At 41.3% G+C, this 16,741-nt stretch overlaps 1 protein-coding gene across 3 annotated transcripts in view; it reads left to right on the plus strand.

The window, feature by feature from the left end:
- Positions 1–5,872: 5,872 nt before the first annotated feature.
- Positions 5,873–16,741, plus strand: part of GPC5 (glypican 5) — a 1,430,236-nt gene continuing 1,419,367 nt past the window's right edge. For all 3 annotated transcript variants that reach the window (XM_059377522.1, XM_059377523.1, XM_059377524.1), the window contains exon 1: positions 5,873–6,443. In XM_059377522.1, coding sequence (XP_059233505.1) covers positions 5,975–6,443 — 469 coding nt within the window. In that variant the 5' untranslated portion in view covers positions 5,873–5,974. The remainder of the gene's footprint in view (positions 6,444–16,741) is intronic.

The raw sequence follows: 16,741 nt of genomic DNA on the forward strand, positions 1-16,741 counted from the left end.
GTGATCTCTCTCTGTCAATTAAATAAATAAAATCTTAAAAAAAAATTAAAAACAAAACAAAAATAATCAAAGATTTCTGATCAAATTGATGCAGGACATAGGAGAACGTCAAATTTGATGGGGGTAGATTCATTCAGTAAAGTTATGGCATGTGCATTATATGCAGTCACCGGGCAAAGCAGGGGAGGGCAGGCTCCTTTGAACTCACGAGGCTTATTATAGTCCGGCAGATAACTCTTATGGCCACTTAGTTCTCACAGTAAACAACAGTAATAAGTGGGTATAAAGTTTGTTTTTGCAATTCCTGGAAATATTATTTAAGTAGGAATATTACATATTCCATACAGGTTACAATTGAATTTATTTGTTCATGCAATTGCCTTTCCTTAATTAATGGTGGATGAATGCAAGTTTCGCTCTATTTGGAAACCAAAAAATAGTTGGGGTTTTATTAATTTGTGTGAAAAAGACATTTGAAAATGAGAGAAACGTGTACTGTTTTATTTTCATTATAAATACTGTAATTTGCACATATACTATCTGTCACAACTTTGAATGACATAATTTTTATATTCTTACATATAAACTAGAAGGAGGTTATTTTTATTTTTTGGTTTTATTTTTATTTTATTTTATTTTATTTTACTTTATTTTATTCTATTTTATGTTTTTGACAGAGAGAGCTACAGCAGAGAGGTAACACAAGCAGGGGAAACAGGAGAGGGAGAAGCAGGTTTCCTGCTGAGCAGGGAGCCGGATGCCACGGATGCGGATGCCACGGATGCCATGCGGGGCTCTGTCACTGGGAGGATCCCTGGAATCATGAACTGAGCTGAAGACAGATGCTTAATGATGGAGCCACCCAGGTGCCCTGAGAAGAAAGTTAAAGAAATTTATTTTAATAAACTCATTGAGTGTTCCCAGTTTCTTTTCTTAGTGTCTTCGCTAATTCTTTCTCGTTTAGGAGGTAGCAAATATTTTTATTTCTCAGTAAATTCTTTGCAATAAATAAAATGTCTTTCATTAGAAATTAAAATACAAAAACTGTAAAATTAAATATAGTTTAAAATACTTTAAAAATTTCTGTACAGGAACTGTTTGTTCTTATAATGCTTTTGGTGAAATAGTTGTGTTGTCTTGGGGCACCTGGGCAGCTCAGTCGTTAAGCGTCTGCTTTTGGCTCAGGTCATGATCACAAGGTCTTGGGATCCAGCCCCCAGTTGGACTCCCAGCTACGCGGGAAGCCTGCTTCTCTCTCTCCAACTCACTCCCTCTGCTTGTGTTCCTTCTCTCACTGTGTCTCTCTCTGTCAAACAAATAAATAAAATCTTTAAAAAAGGAAAGTCTTTAAAAAAAAAGTTGCATTGTTTTTGCCTTAGAGCACAATTACTCTGAGAAAAAGACATAAATGCATTTAATGTATTTCAAAATCATGGACAAATGAGTATTGATGATTAGAAGATGAGAATTTTCAAATTGGAAATATACATTAGCAGTAAATACATATTTTTAGAAAGACTCTGTTGGAAAATGTGTTTCTGATTTCCATGTAAATTTCAACGTGGTGTCTGGTTTTGAGTATTTTCTGGAATGTTGTACTTTGCTGGGGTTTTTTTTCTTGCAGGCAGCTTTTTCTCAACCAGTGTCTGAACCTGAGGAGACATGAGGGGAGGATCCTTCAATTTCTTTCTGGTTCGTTGGCAGCAGATATTCCTTACTGACCTACAATTTGGCTTCCGTGAGCCAGGCAGCGAGGGGAATAGAGACTGCATTTGGAATTTGGAAGTTGTAGAAGGTAGGGCAATGCAAAAATCAGGAGTTTTTTGGCAATAGCTAAGTGGAAGCACATGTACTGAAGATATTCTTGTTCTAACCACCTCCTATTCACCCTGTACTTTGAGATGACCACACACATGACAACGGACAGATCAGATTCACAACAGTTTATTAGTCTTATATACTCACAGTCCAGTGGAGGAGGACACCACACACCACACAGGGCCCTGCGGGTTGTACTTGGGAGCAGAGTGGACCAGCAGGGGCTGGGGGAGGCAGGCTTTGTAGAGACAGGAGGGCGAGGTGACCCTTGGCTCCCAAGGAAGGATGAGGGGAGACAGATTAGGTTGAAGATAAGGGGGGCTGGAGCTGGTCTGACTGATACTGGAGTTAACTAAGGAGAGCGCATTTCCTGCTGGGTGGGGGTAGGGTGGGGGTAGGGTGGGGTTGGGGCATCATATCTGGCAAGAGCAGAACTCATAGCTAACCTCTTCCAACCCTATAGAGCTCAAAGGTGTCCAGGCAGCACATGGAATTTTAGTCCTGACAATGCAGTTCTCACAACTGAAAGTTTAGTGGAGGAACTAGGGAGAAGCAAGTAGTAACTCATCCAAAGCTGGGAAAGGCACTTTATGGGCCAGGATAGAGCCACTGCAGGTCTCTGAACCCCTATAAAGATGAGGTCAAGAGGGCTGTACGCAGGAACTAGCAGAATGTACCAGGGTTCTACCCATATATACTAGGTTGAGTCAATGAGCTCAAAATAGGTAACTTTTGTCAGAGGCAATAGAGTGTAGTGGCTAAGGGAGTACATGAGTTGGAATGCCCGGCTTACTTTTGGGCCCTTACCAGATCTATGGCTTCTGGAAGTTTACTTAATCTCTTTATACTTCTGTTTTCTCATTAGTAATAGAATTGTCATTGCCTCATGGGGTGGTTGAAATGTTAAATGAGATAATACTTGTAAGCATCTAATAAATATTAGCTGTTATTAGTGACTGGGTACATAAATTACTCCAACCAGCTTCTGAGGTCCAGCTAACCAGTAGCCAGTCTTACCCCAAAGCAGTAGTCGGGTTTGAGGGCAGCGTGATATCATTAAGTTCACCTAAGTCCTCCCCTAACTTCTTCATTTCTCTTTACAAGGTCTTGAGTTGACACATTTTATTTACTTATTTTTTTGGAAAGATCCTATTTATTTGAGAGAGGGACCATGAGGAAGGGGAGGGGTAGAGGGAGAACAGGCTCCTCAGTGAACAGGGAGCCTGACCCAGGACTCCATTTCAGGATCCTGGAACCATGACTTGAACCAAAGACAGACACTTAACTGACTGAGCCACCCAGGCACCCCAAGTTGACACATTTTACGTGGTTACTTATAAGCTTTGCATTTAGAAGATCCAAAGGTGTATTTTAAATTATGACCATTTAAAGGTTTTCCTATCTAATGGTGTTTCAAAAGCAGAACACATGCCTATTAGATAAAAGGCATTCGATAAATGTTTATTGAATAACCTTTGAAAACTGAGCCATTATCACTATCAAAATAAGGAAATTTCTCCCTAGCTTCATCTGTAGTATTTAGAGGTAAATTGAACAAATGATCAGTTTTAGTATAATATGTAGAGGTTGTTCTAGAATGTTCACACAAAAGACACATTGGTATTGCATTCTGGTTGGAAGAAGGAAACTTGTCTTGAAGCTTCACAGCATAAGCCAGCACATACGTTTTGTTTGGGTGCCTGGCATAAGGATACTTCTAGGAAAACAAGCCCTTCCAACACAATTACTGTGGTAGCAATAAGGAATAAAAAGTAGAAACAAATATTTTTTTTTTTGTGATTGGGGGGACATTTTATATGGACTAATTTCTCATTAGTCCCTATTCTATTTCTCGATAGCTTCCCACCTAATTGTTTTGTTGAAATAAATTGTAAAAACAAAGATTAGAATTTGTTTATATGTCTCTATAATCCCTATTATGCCTAGCATGGTGGTTTGTTGTTTTACATTTAGTATGTGTTCAATCACTATTTGTTAGTTGATTAGTTTTTACTGAACCATCAGTAGTTCTCAGTAGTGTCTGTTATTTTACCCTTGTAAGACAAATTGTTTTAGAAATTCCAAGTGAATGAATTGGACCAGGTAATCTCTAAGGATTCTTTTAATGCTAATACCCTATGATGATCAAATCTAACAAGGAAAGATCTAGATAAAGAAAAAAAGTTTTGGAAAAACCTGGGGATTTACTAGCCTTATATGGACACAGAAGGAATTCTAGTAGAATAAAATTCCATAGATAAAAATTATATATAATTACTAGTAAAAAAATCTGATAAATTAATAGACCACCTTTGGTGTTGCTCAGTGTAGCCCAATATGTTCTCTGGTATGGCATGGGGTGGCTGGGAGTCTGAGGTTAATAGCTTGTGTTCTGTATTCTAATGCCTGGGTTTGATTCTTGGCTGCACCCTTTAACAGCTATGTTGGCCTAGGACAAGCCAGTTCACCTCTCTGTGCCTGTTTCCTCATCTGTAAAACAATAATAGTGATAACTACTTTATAGGGTTGTTCTAAGATTAAATGAATGAATTAGTATCCATAAAAACCACTTAGAGTGCTGTCTGTCATCTAGGTGCTATATACATCCTCCCCGTCATTCTTCACATAGATACATATTGCTGACTTCCAAGCAATCTCTGCATGCTTGGTGGCTAGAGAAGAAGTTTATGGGGGAAGTTCTTCCCAGCTCCCGCAGGGGTGCAGGGGTACCTATACACAGCTTTGCTTGAAGTCCTTGAATTTAAAAGCAGCTGTTTCCCCTCCCCCCATTCTCATTTACTGAGAGAGCATCTCAAAAAAAAAAAAAAAAAAAAAATCCACCAGAAACCTAGTATTCATGGAATTGATGTCAAAAGGCAAGTGAGCACTATTTCACTGAAGAAGTATCTCAGCCATTTTCCTGGAATGGTTTTAAAGCAAGCAATCTACGGCTGAGAGTGCTGCCATTGGTATCAAATGGTCATTAAAAGTCCCATGACACTTAACTAAGACTTAAAATTATTTATTTCTATCTCTTGGCAAGGGTTCAAATTTGAGATTAAATTTCTTTTAAGTGGTTGAGGCATTTATAGTCCACCCTGCCTGATGCTTTCAAGCAGTTTTGTTTGACTGGAGGAGTAGTACCTTCAGGTGCCTGTGGACGAAGAGACCCTTGTCCCTCGCAGGCTGTTGAGTTAGTCACGTTTAGAAAATGTGCATGACCCACTGATGTATGGTTTCTAATGTATTCTTTTTGTAAATTGTAAATTGACAAAGTTCCTTTGTCATTTTTAAATTGCCTAAAGTCTTCATTTTTCTATCTTCCTTTTTAGAAACTCCCCTGAGCACTCTAAGTTCTTTGAGAAATGGTTTTTTTTTTTTTTTTTTTTTTACAGATTCCAGGGGTGATACATCTCAGAAGGGTCCAGATAGATACGAAGTACTGAAGTAAAATACAATGCTGAAGTTTGACGAGAGACCAAACCGGACTCTACTGTGATAAGAAGAGCCTGATGATGTTTGAATGTAATTCTTATGATCTCTAAATTCTCTCGGAGTCAGTTAATGTTACAGAAAAATGTTCCAAGGCAGTAACACAAACCAATTTTTAAAAAAGTTAACTTCTCATGGATCGTCTTAAAACCTCGTGAATGCGATCAAGCTTCTCGGTTGGGATCTTCCCCTGTGTAGGTTTTGCCCTTGGTGTGTGCCCAGATCCTATTTCACACAATTTCGACAGGAATGCCCGTGCCCTGAAGACCTCGACTTCCAGCCAAGAACTTCATCCTCCTTCCAGCTGGTGTTTCTCATCCCTGATCTTCTCGGAGCCTCTTCCTACGCTCGCTCGTCTTTTCATCAGACGGTCGTTCCTCGGGAAGGACTGCGAGAGCGCGGCCGGGCTTTCGTTTTATTCCTTCGTTTCCTCGATCCAGGCAGCGGGCTCCGAGATCCGTCCTGCGTGGGGCCGCGTTGACAGCGGGAAGGCGGGAGCAGCCGCGGGAGGCGCGCCGGGGGCGTGGCGTGGGGAGGGCGGAGCCTGGGCGCGGGGCGGAACGTGGAGGGGCGGGGCTTGCCCGCGGAGCGCGGCGGGTGGGCGCGTCCCAGGTTGGCCGCTGCTGGCTGAGCCCGCGGCTACCGCGGCGGTGGCCAGAGCCGGATGCTCGCGGGCTCCGTGCGGCTCCAGCCGTTTTCCTCCCCCGGGCTGCGCCAACTCGCCCCTGCCGGAGACGGAGACCTCGCGGCGCTCTGCCGGAGAACTCTGCTGTTCCAGCCTCGGGGCTCCCCGGGAGAAAGCCAAGTGCCCCCAGGTGAAGCCGGCGTCCCGGAACGACCCCGGAGCGCCCGCCGCCAGCTTGCACCTTCTGGGAACCGCGACCGCCGAGCGTTTTCCAGCGCCTGCAACGCAGGGCGCGCGGGGGCAGTGGGGTCCACTGCGTGGGAAGGGGCGACGAGGACACCGATGATGGACTCACCGGCCTGGCGCGCGGGCTGTTGCTGTCTCCTCCTCTTGGCTCTCGTTGGGTCTGCTCGGAGCGAGGACATGCCCAGCTGCGAAGAAGTTCGGAAACTTTTCCAGTGGCGCCTGGTGGGAGGTGTCAAGGGGCTGCCGGATTCGCCGCGGGCAGGTGAGGCGCGTCGGGCCGGCGCAGAGCGCTGCGCCTGGGCGCGGGCCGGGGCCGTCCTGAGCGGGAACTCCGCGCTCCCCACCCTCGGGGTGGCTGTTCGTGGCCAGATGACCTTTCAGGCACTCCGGCCGGGCATCGTGAACCCTAGGGAGGCCTCGGGGGGCAGCTCGGTGTGCGGGGACTCCCTGACTCCGCCCGAGGCTGAGCTGGGCTCTGGGCATTGGCCGCCCCCGCTGGCTCCGGCAGTCTCTGCTGATGTTGGAAGAGGCCCGCAAAGCTGACAGCTGGGGACAGCGCGGCCTGACTGCGTTTCTGTTGCGAGTGGAAATTTCACCACTGCCCCGCCGGGGGGCCTCGGTTTGCTGCTTTCTCGTGCAGTGGACAGAGTTGGGTTGGTCGCTCCAAGTTTGATGCTAAAAATACAAACCCGTGTTCTTCTCCTTTGCTGGAGAATGGGCAGCCGGTCTCCTTTTTAATTCGGACGCGGACCGGTGCACCCGCACTGGTATGACCCTTAGCCGCCTCTCTGCGCCCTGGCACGCCGCCCTCCTTGCGGGAACCTGAACTACCCAGTGCGTCTCTCAGACCAACTGGGTAGTTTTACCGCCTGCAAGGTGTGACGGCAACAGGCGATCAGATTGAACGTATGGGGAAGCCACTAAGCATGGATGAGACGTATGGCAGAGACTGAAGGGGAGAGAACACGGCGAGCGTAGCGGGTGTAGATTCTGCTTCTTGCAACGCAGTTTGCCTGCACCTTTACCCCCTGCTTCCCACCGCTGCCGCGCAAATTCCCTTCTGCTGGCGGGATTTCCAGTTTACCTTTGGTCTGGGAGATGAGGTCTTAGTTGTCAAACGCAGTAAGCGGTGTCTGAAGCTAAGATCGTACTATGCGGTGCACCCTGACTGTGAAGTCAGTGCACAGACGAATGCTGTGATCTTATTGGTTGAAAAAAATTATTTGTAGAGGATGCTTGGGTCTAAAATTTACATCCTCTGCCCGAGTTTTTAGGGCGAAGAGACTTGCTTTTAGCACTATGGAGCTGTAGCTGTCTTGCTTAATTGCTTTGCTGGTGGTGAACCTAGTTCCCCAGTCATTTTACAAGGACAATCTGAGAATTTGGGAACACTGAATCCATTTTAGTTTACATGACCAGTCTTTAATTTTTGAAATATTTCAAGTATTTATTTGAATGTCTATTTAGTACTATGTGCTGCTTCTATACTATTTGAGAGAAGACAGTTGGTATTCTCAGCTTAGGGCAGTTTTCTCCTCAATAGTTTGGGCACATTGGTGTATATCAGTACATTCTTTTTATTAAAAAAACAAAACTAAAACTCACTTATCAGTAGCTAATACTACTAAAATGGGAGTTGTGTTGGGGAGGTGGACAGGGTGAAGACATTGAGCTGCATTATTAGACTTTATCCCAGAAATGCCATAATTTTGGCTGCTATGTTCAGGAAATGTTGACTGCTCCCCAGTAAGGCCATGATTTCCTTGCCTTTCTCATATCTTAGTATTTCTGGTACCTGCCGAATGTAACATACCGATTAGGTGTTACATTTCTAGAACCTTGTGTGTATTTCATGTTTTTTGTAGAGGAACTTTCCAGAGTATCAATCACTGAGGGACCTTTTTACCAGGATGTGAGAGGAAACTGAAGCTCTGCCCTCTAGAGAAGGAGGTAGTGTCCTTATTTGCATTTGATACCTATGACCCCTAACAAAGAGCCAGGATGGGATGCACCTTCTTTTCTATGACGTTCTGGCTTGCTTCCCTGTTGCTAGACCTTCCTTTATCTGTGGCTTACCATGATGGGGGAATCATAGCAGTACCAAGGAAAGGGGCTCTGTGGGGTTGCACTTAGGGACATCAGTGGAGCTGATGCTTAGAAGGGTTAAATTCTTTTGATATTTGCATTAAGAAAAAGTCACATGAAAGTATTATTCTGAATTAGAATCCCCTTGATTAGAATCATTCTTGGCTCCGTATTGTTAGTGATTGCTTTATTTGAATAATTAAATAAAATATTAAACTATTTCTTTTGACATTGATACTTCTCTTCTTCCCACTGTAACAATCTCATTCCCAAACTGAGCAAACCACACATAGACGATGTGCTTTGTAACTGCTTTGCTCTATTTTTGTATTTGTATATGATCTATAACATTAGCTTGATTGAGGATAGCAGTTGGGTATCTTACTGTCTAATGTCATCCTCAATCTCAAGAGAGAACAATAGTTAATATACCTGGTCATTTCCATGTAAAAATACAGATATTGTTATTCCTTGTAATAAATGTATTTATTTGGCGTATGGGCTTTCACTGACAGAAGCTAATACATTTAGGGGGTGCCTGGGTGGCGCAGTCAGTTAAGCGTCGGATTCTTGATTTTAGCTCAGGTCATGATCTCAAGGTCCTGAGGTACCCCCCCCCCCAAAAAAAAAAAACCCCAAAACTAATACATTTAAATCTGATACTTGTTTCCTTGAAAAGTGTGTGTGTGTGTGTGTGTGTGTGTTTTCTTTATTTACTGTCTACAAGTGGTTAATTCCTGAGAGGTCTAGTCAGAATCCCATTTTATAATATAAGCAGGTAGAACAACTTTCTATAGTTTCTTCCTACATTTGTGACTTTTGTATCTTTTGAGCACTATGTTACTCAATTTGGAATTATTAAAAACGGTGAGAACAGCCATTGAAGTCATTTCTCAGATTCTCCTCACCTTTGTTCTCTACCCTGCTCCAATTCTTTTAAGCCTATTGAGCTTCTAAGGATGTTGGATGAGAAATGTAAAAAAGGAGAGAAGGTGTAAATGTGATTAGCATTACAGATTTCCCTGCATTCTGATTTTATTTCCTAAGTAGTAGTCAAGGTGCCCTTTGCTCTTGTTTATTTTATTCGAGAGAAACAAACAACAAAGCTTAGTGTTTCTTTTAAAAGTCCTTTTATTTTTATTTTATTTATTGGGGAGGAGGGATAATGCCTTCCCATTGAAATTCTCTTCACACATTCATTGTTCACACTTGCATTCTTTCCCTTTTTCAAGAAGGTAATTCAGAGCGGAGAAGCTCATAAAAAAAATCCAGGACTATATTCAGGTAATTTATATGCCAACTGGTTTTAAAACGGAAGTTCATTGGTACAAGGAGTAGTTTGTGAAAAATAACTTTTTCTTGGGAGCTTTGGCCCATAAATGGGATAATAAAAATAAACTGGATGTGGCAAAATGAAATTCTAATTGTAAAGGACACTTTAGTGCTGTGTAGCTGTAGTTTTTAAACTGGTTTCCTTAAGATCCAGTCTTATAATTGTTTCAAGGACGTTGTTGATTCATTTTCACACCCAGTAGAAACAATCTACTTGGTAACCTTGGAATCTGGAATTACAGGCCTTGGGTTTCAAAACTTGATTCTGCCCCCTTGTAGCTTGGGACCTCGGTTAATTGGTTATGACCTTCGAACCTCTGTTTTGTCATCCGTGAGATGAGAATATTAGTTCTTAGATGACATGAAATAATGTGTGTGTGTGCAGAAGAGCACAAATGCACACAGTAAGTGCTCACTAAATGTGCTGTGGTCATTCTAGTTTTTTTATTTAGTGTCTTAAAGTTTTAATTAGATGTGGCCTTTAAGGGTGAAATTTTAGTTTTAGATCTCTAGACATCAGACGATGTTTTTATGATAAATAGGTTTTTTTTTGCAGTCAAATGCTCTACCTCTGAGCTATACCCCCCAAATAGGTTTGTTTGTTTGTTTGTTTGTTTTGGTCATAAATGATTGTTTTTAAAATTGGGAAGTAATTTTCTATTCAAAATGGAATTTATTAGGTTATAGTGAATATTTTGTTTCTGTTCATGAGCTAATGGAAACTCTAAGAAAGAAACCTATCTAAATGGTTTTTATTAGGATATGGTAAAAAAAATATGATTATATATGTATTTCCATGAACTAATGGACACTGAGGAACAGCTGTGTTGTAGCTAGCTGCAGTGCCCATAGCTACTACTACTACCACCGTCTTAGCTCTGCTGTCTGGATTCAGGGAGGCAAAGTAGCGCCTATAGGATGGTTTAGGGATTTATACAGTTAACTGGCTGGTGGCCATAGTCATTCATTGATTGTAATCTCAAACTGGAACTCTTGTTTCTCATGAATTTAGCCCTTTCTGCTACTTAAGGAACATAGTTGTGGTGATCACATTTCCTGAGTCATAAAAGGGACCCATGGTCTGATGCCGGGGCAGAATATTAACATCAGGATTGGTCTGTGTTGAAGCCCGTCCACCCCAACCCACCAGAAACAGCCCTATAATCAAACAAAGTAGGCTCCATTTGGTTTCTGCAGCAAGGGCCATCACTCAGCACAGGAACTCTTGGTGTCTTGCTGAAGGGCCCCCAGGGAGGGGCTTTTTCGAAGACTTGGGCTTGTGTTGATTGGTATCAAGGACTGTTGAATGAAGCAGGGCAGTTCAGGAACTGGGGATTTTTACAATTTGTTTAGGGGCTAGCAGGGTTAAGGTGGGGATAGTTGTCATTATGGAAGAAGTGGCAGCTCTCTTTTTGGTCAGAAGAGGGGGCTGTTGAGTCATTTTTGAGGTTGCAGAGTGTCCTGGTGGCCTTCCTGCCTCTCACAGGTCCCTGGTGGCCTTGTCCCATGGTTGCTCTCTGAGTCTGTGCATGTTGTCCGGTTGACTTGTAAACATCGGCTTGGTTCCATTGTCAGAGCAGCTTGTCACTTTCTCCTCTGCAAAACTGAGTGTGTGCGTTGGTGGCTGTGACAATCAGGTGTGCCATTTTTATCCAGGCCTTTAGTGAAGCTTACTGGTCACACAGAGAGTGTGGTTTTCTACTTGAAGGCCATGGAGTATGACTGTCTTTCAGGGGCCTGAAGTGCACTAATCACACCCCAGTTCCTCACACTCAGCTCACTAGCAAGTATAAATGCTGTGTGTGTCCCCTTTCTCCCTCCTTCCCACAATGTAGGTTCCTGTCTTCCAAGTGTCCAACATCTTGTATTTGTATAATTGGCTTTAGGAGAGGTGCAGTTTGGAGAACTTAAGAATAACATTTTATCATTCTTCTCCAGTTTCCAACTTGCCCAGGGCTTTCTGAAATATGATTTTTATCACGTGCGTGCACACATGTGCGTGTGTATAACTTACTTTCCAGGTCTGATAAGAAGGCCCTCTGAGTCTGTGATATTTATTTTGTCATTAACTGGTGTAATACCAACAGCAGCATTCCAACAAACAGAGGCCTCTCTTAAACAGAAATGATTTATAAATCAGTGGTCTCTTGGTATAACTGTTGAAGAAACCATAAACCTTAAAATGGGGTCATGAAAGACTTCAGTGATATGCTTTGTTGGAATAGGTTGTGACTGTGGTGCCTATTCTGGTTCGGTAAGTAACAATAGCTTTACTTTTAATAGAGAATAGCCATTTTCCATTAATTACCTTTCTTTTACAAAAGCTTGACCTTCGTCCAGAAGAAAAGACAACACCAACTATGTCCTCAATTCTTCCTCTTTTCAGCTTTAGAAATTTCAAATTTCACTAATGCTCCTGTTAGAAATCACCTTAACATGATTAGTCATTCTTCTATGAGTCACAGTATATAGGAAAACTTTTTTTAAAATGTTATTATTCTATTATTTTAAAAATTACTTATTTTAATTTCAGTGTAGTTAAGATAGTGTTGTATTAGTTTCAGGTGTACAATATAGTGATTCAGCAATTCCATATTACTCAGTGCTCAGCAAGATATGTTTACTCTTAATCTCCTTCACCTGTTTTGTCCATACCCCCCCCAAAATCTGGTAACCGTCTCTTTGTTCTCTCTAGTTAAGAGTTTGTTTTTTGGTTTGCCTTTTTCTTTTCTTTTTCCTTTGTTTTATTTCTTAAATTCCACAGATGAGTGAGATCATATGACGCTTGTCTTTCTGTAACTGGCTTATTTCACTTAACAGCATACTCTTTGGATCTATCCATGTTGTTGCAAATGGCAAGATTTCATTCTTTTTTTCCTGGCTAAATAATATTCCATCAGTATTTACATCACCTCGTCTTTGATGGACACTTGGACTGCTTCCATAGTCTGGCTATTATAAATAATGCTACAGTAAAAACAGGGGTGCATGTATCATTTTGAACGGTGTTTTCTTGTTCTTTGGATAAATACCCAGTAGTGCAATTATTGGATCATAGGGCAGTTCTGTTTTTAATTTTGGGGGGAACCTCCATGCTGTCTCCCACAGTGGCTGTACCAGTTTGCATTCCCACCAGCAGTGCCCCAGGGTTCCTTTTACTTCACATCCTTGCCAACACTTACTGTTTCTTTTAAAAACTATTTGTAAGATTTTACATTTTTAAATTAATTTTTAATTTTTTATTGAAGTATAATTGACATGCAATATCCTGTTAGTTTCAGGTGTAAATCATAGTGATTTGGTATTTTTATAGATTATAAAATGATTCCCACCATAAGGCTAGTTATCATCTGTGGCCATAAAAAATTATTATGGTATTATTGACTATATTCCCTGTGTTGTACATTATATCCCCATGACTTACATATTTTAAAACTGTAGAATATTTTAAAAATTGTATTATTAATTTTTTAAATCTTCTAATAGATTTTATTTATTTGACAGAGAGAAAGAGCACAAGCAGGGGGAGCAGCAGGCAGAGCAAACAGAGGGAGAAGCAAGCTCCCCATGGAGCAGGGATACTGAGGTGGGCTCCATCCCAGGACTCTGGGATCATGACCTGAGCAGAAAGCAGCGCTTAACTGACTGAGCCACCCAGGCGCCTCAAAACTGTAGCATCTTAATTCCCTTTATCTGTTTCGTCCATCCCCCAGTCCCTCCCCACTCTGGTAACCAACAGTTTGTTTCTTGCATGTATGAGTCTGCTTCTCTTTGTTTTGTCTTTTCATTTTTTAAAAAAATTTCACATATAAGTAAAATCACCCAGTACATCCAGTATTTGTCTTTCTCTGTCTGACTTATTTCACTTAGCATAATCCCCTCTAGGTCTTTGATTAGCCATATCAAGTTCACATATGGCTGCTACGTAAGTTGAATGCATAATGCACTTTCATAGAAAGAAAATGAGATTTTGTACTTTCATGTTTTTATGAAAGAATACTCATTCTCTTGAATATTCAAAGTACTGAAAAGTACAAAGAAAGCAAAATTTACCATCCAGAAATAACCACCAGTAACTCTTTGCATTACCTGGTTGAGAACCATTGGCATAAACTGTCCAACCTATAGCTCTTTCACACCCGCACATTATGTAGCTGCCTGGCTCAGGTCTCGGTTGCAATGTCAGCTCTTTGGAGAGGCTTTTCTCAAAGTTCATTGGACTCTGTTCCCCCAGTTATTACTGTATAATCCCCATCTTTCTTTCATGGTGCCATATGTTTTTTCTTTGTTTTTATTATTGCTCTGTCACCACTAGACGGTGTGCATGATGAGAACAGAGAACACATCTGCCAAGGCCAGGTTCGTGGACGTGTCACCTGGGCACTCACACAGGGTCCCACCCTCAGAAGGTTTAATGGTTTAATGTTCTGCGCTTACCATCTTGCAGTGCAAACCGAATTCTGCATTCGCAGTTGGCACGGGCCCTGTCTGTTATGTTGCCGGTGCTACTGGCTGCCTTATTCATGGAAGGTTCTCTTTGGCTGCCTACAGGAGTGTCTGATGTGGACTAAGACTTGAAATTTTGTTTTTTTAAGATTTTATTTATTTATTTGACAGACAGAGATCACAAGTAGGCTGAGAGGCAGGCAGAGAGAGAGAGAGAGGGAAGCAGGCTCCCTGCTGAGCAGAGAGCCCGATGTGGGGCTCGATCCCAGGACCCTAGGATCATGACCTGAGCCGAAGGCAGAGGCTTTAATCCACTGAGCCACCCAGGCGCCCCTTGAAATATTTGTTGAAGACTTTGCTACATCCTCTGAACCTCTCTGATTCTTACATTAAACTCTAGGAGTCAGTCCACAGATGGATAGCCCGTCTATCTAAGATTCTGCTATCTCTACATCATGATATTTCTCAAGTTTTCCGGTGTTGTGTAAATGGGTTCAAGATGGCCCTGTGCCCTGTGATTTTTACTTCTTCACATCAGGTCAAGATGATTAGCCCAGAGCCCTCGAGGGCCAAATTCAAATTTTTACACATCCAGTTGCTTTAAATATAACTCAAATCAGCATATTTTTAGTCGCTTAGAGCCTGCTTGCTTCGCATACTGCTCCCATCATTGGCCCACCATGCTTAAAACACACTTGGGGGCTATGAAACACCCAAGCCACTGCTGCCTTTGGAAGTTCTCAGATTCAGAAACTTCTCATCTTGCTACTGAGCCATTTCTCCGAGCTAGGGGATACGTGAGCGCCTTCCACTGCTTCCCTCTCTCCTGGGAGTCTCCCTGTCGTCTTCCTCTTCTAGGTGGTGCCCCTGTGTTATGGGGCCTGGGGGGGGGTGGTCTCCTACTGTGAGGGACAGCCCCATAAAGCTCACCGTCTCCTGCCACCATCTCGAGGTCCTTTCTGGGCCTTGATCATCCTTGGAATCCTCAAATCTACCACATAGGGACCAATATTTATTTCTCATGTAGGTAGAGACTCAAAGCAGTAATGGTGATTTTGAATATATTTCTTTCCCTCTGCTTGACTGTAGGCTATTTGAGAGTAAAGTCCGTGATCGGCATATCTTAATGTTCTGTGGTTAGGCCAAAATCAAGAAATACATTTTGATTTGTAGAATTAATCTTAGATGTGTACTTACCTAACATACTCTGTCTACGGTCTTTACATAGTTTCCTATGCTTACTATTAACAATGGGAAATGTAGGAGGTGAGGTTTTAAAAAAAACCTTCTGATCTGGGCTCAGTTGTGTTGTTGAGTGAATTATTTTCCAGGAGTCAGTGTTTTCTTATGTACCTCTGCCACAAATTCTATAAAGTGACCCAGTTTTTTTAAGTTTAAACTTAAAGGAATTTTAATTTACATTATCAAATATTTTTGAAATGGAAAAAATGAGTTGCCGAACAAATGTCTGGAAGAAAGTTTCCTCAAATGTCCTGGAAGTAAAGGAAGATTATTTGATGTTTAAGGGATTCATTTACTCAATTTTTATCTTCATGTAGACAGTGACTGATCTGACTTCGAGCATTAATTCATCTCTTGTTGGGAGGATGGAGAAAGATAAGGTGACCAAATATAATTTATATTTGGCTCTGGATTGATGGGTTTGTGTTTTATTTGATTTTTTCTACCCCCCCCCCCTTTTTTTTCTTTCAAAGTGGTTTCTTTCTGTGAGGAAATTTAAGGAACTAGAAAATGATTCTGTTTTCTCATCTCCCACCCTTGTTAATTCCATGTTGGGAGTAAAGCACCTATCCCTTATTTATGGAGTCATTCCTGAGCTAGGAAGATTGTTAAAAGATATCAGATTGGGGTCCAGACTCCGTGCAGACTAAGTAGAGAGACCAGGCCTTCCAGGATAAGCAAAAATATAATTCCTGCTAAATCACAAAACATGATATATGGTAACAGGTAAACTGTGTCTAAACTATTTCCAACAATTCCAATTTTAGAAATATTTACTTAGTCTTTAGAATATCTTTCAATAATACTTTGAAAAAATTTTTTTTTCTGTATGAAGTGTAGTTGGTTATTTATTTAGGATATCTGAGAAGAGGTATTAGGAAATTCTACCTAAATAGAAGGATTATTTAAGTCAGTGCTAATGAGACACAGATATTTTGATATGGTTCAACAATGAACTCAAATTTATGTTTCAAATGCAATTATATTTAGAAGGCAGTAAACATTTTCTTCTTTTATAAATTGTGTATTACTCTTATTAGGGTAATGAGTTTGAATGACTATTTTTTTTCTCTCCTCTGTGCTATGATAATCAAATTTATTTTAGCTTTTGTAATTGTATATAGACAATATAATTAAGTTATCTTTGCAGCTATCTTTTTAGAGCTCATAGTCTTTTGCTTTTCTTTTTCTTACAGTTTCAAGGGACTTTAGTTCATGATTTCTTCAAGATTTTTTTTGGGAGAGGGGTAAGAACCGAGGAGTCTGATAATAAGCCAAGACTGTGCCTTCATTGATCAAAGGAATGTAAACATTATTTCTGGATGTCCTTGTTCATTACAGATATATTCTTTAAATGGAAGATTGTCAATATTAAATTACCTGTTCAGATTTATTTGCCTTTTGAGCAACTCTCTTATTTAGTAAGGTTGTAGCAAGTTACATTTGGTTCATTTT

Source organism: Mustela nigripes, chromosome 15 (assembly GCF_022355385.1).
Source record: "Mustela nigripes isolate SB6536 chromosome 15, MUSNIG.SB6536, whole genome shotgun sequence".
Lineage (NCBI taxonomy): Eukaryota > Metazoa > Chordata > Mammalia > Carnivora > Mustelidae > Mustela > Mustela nigripes.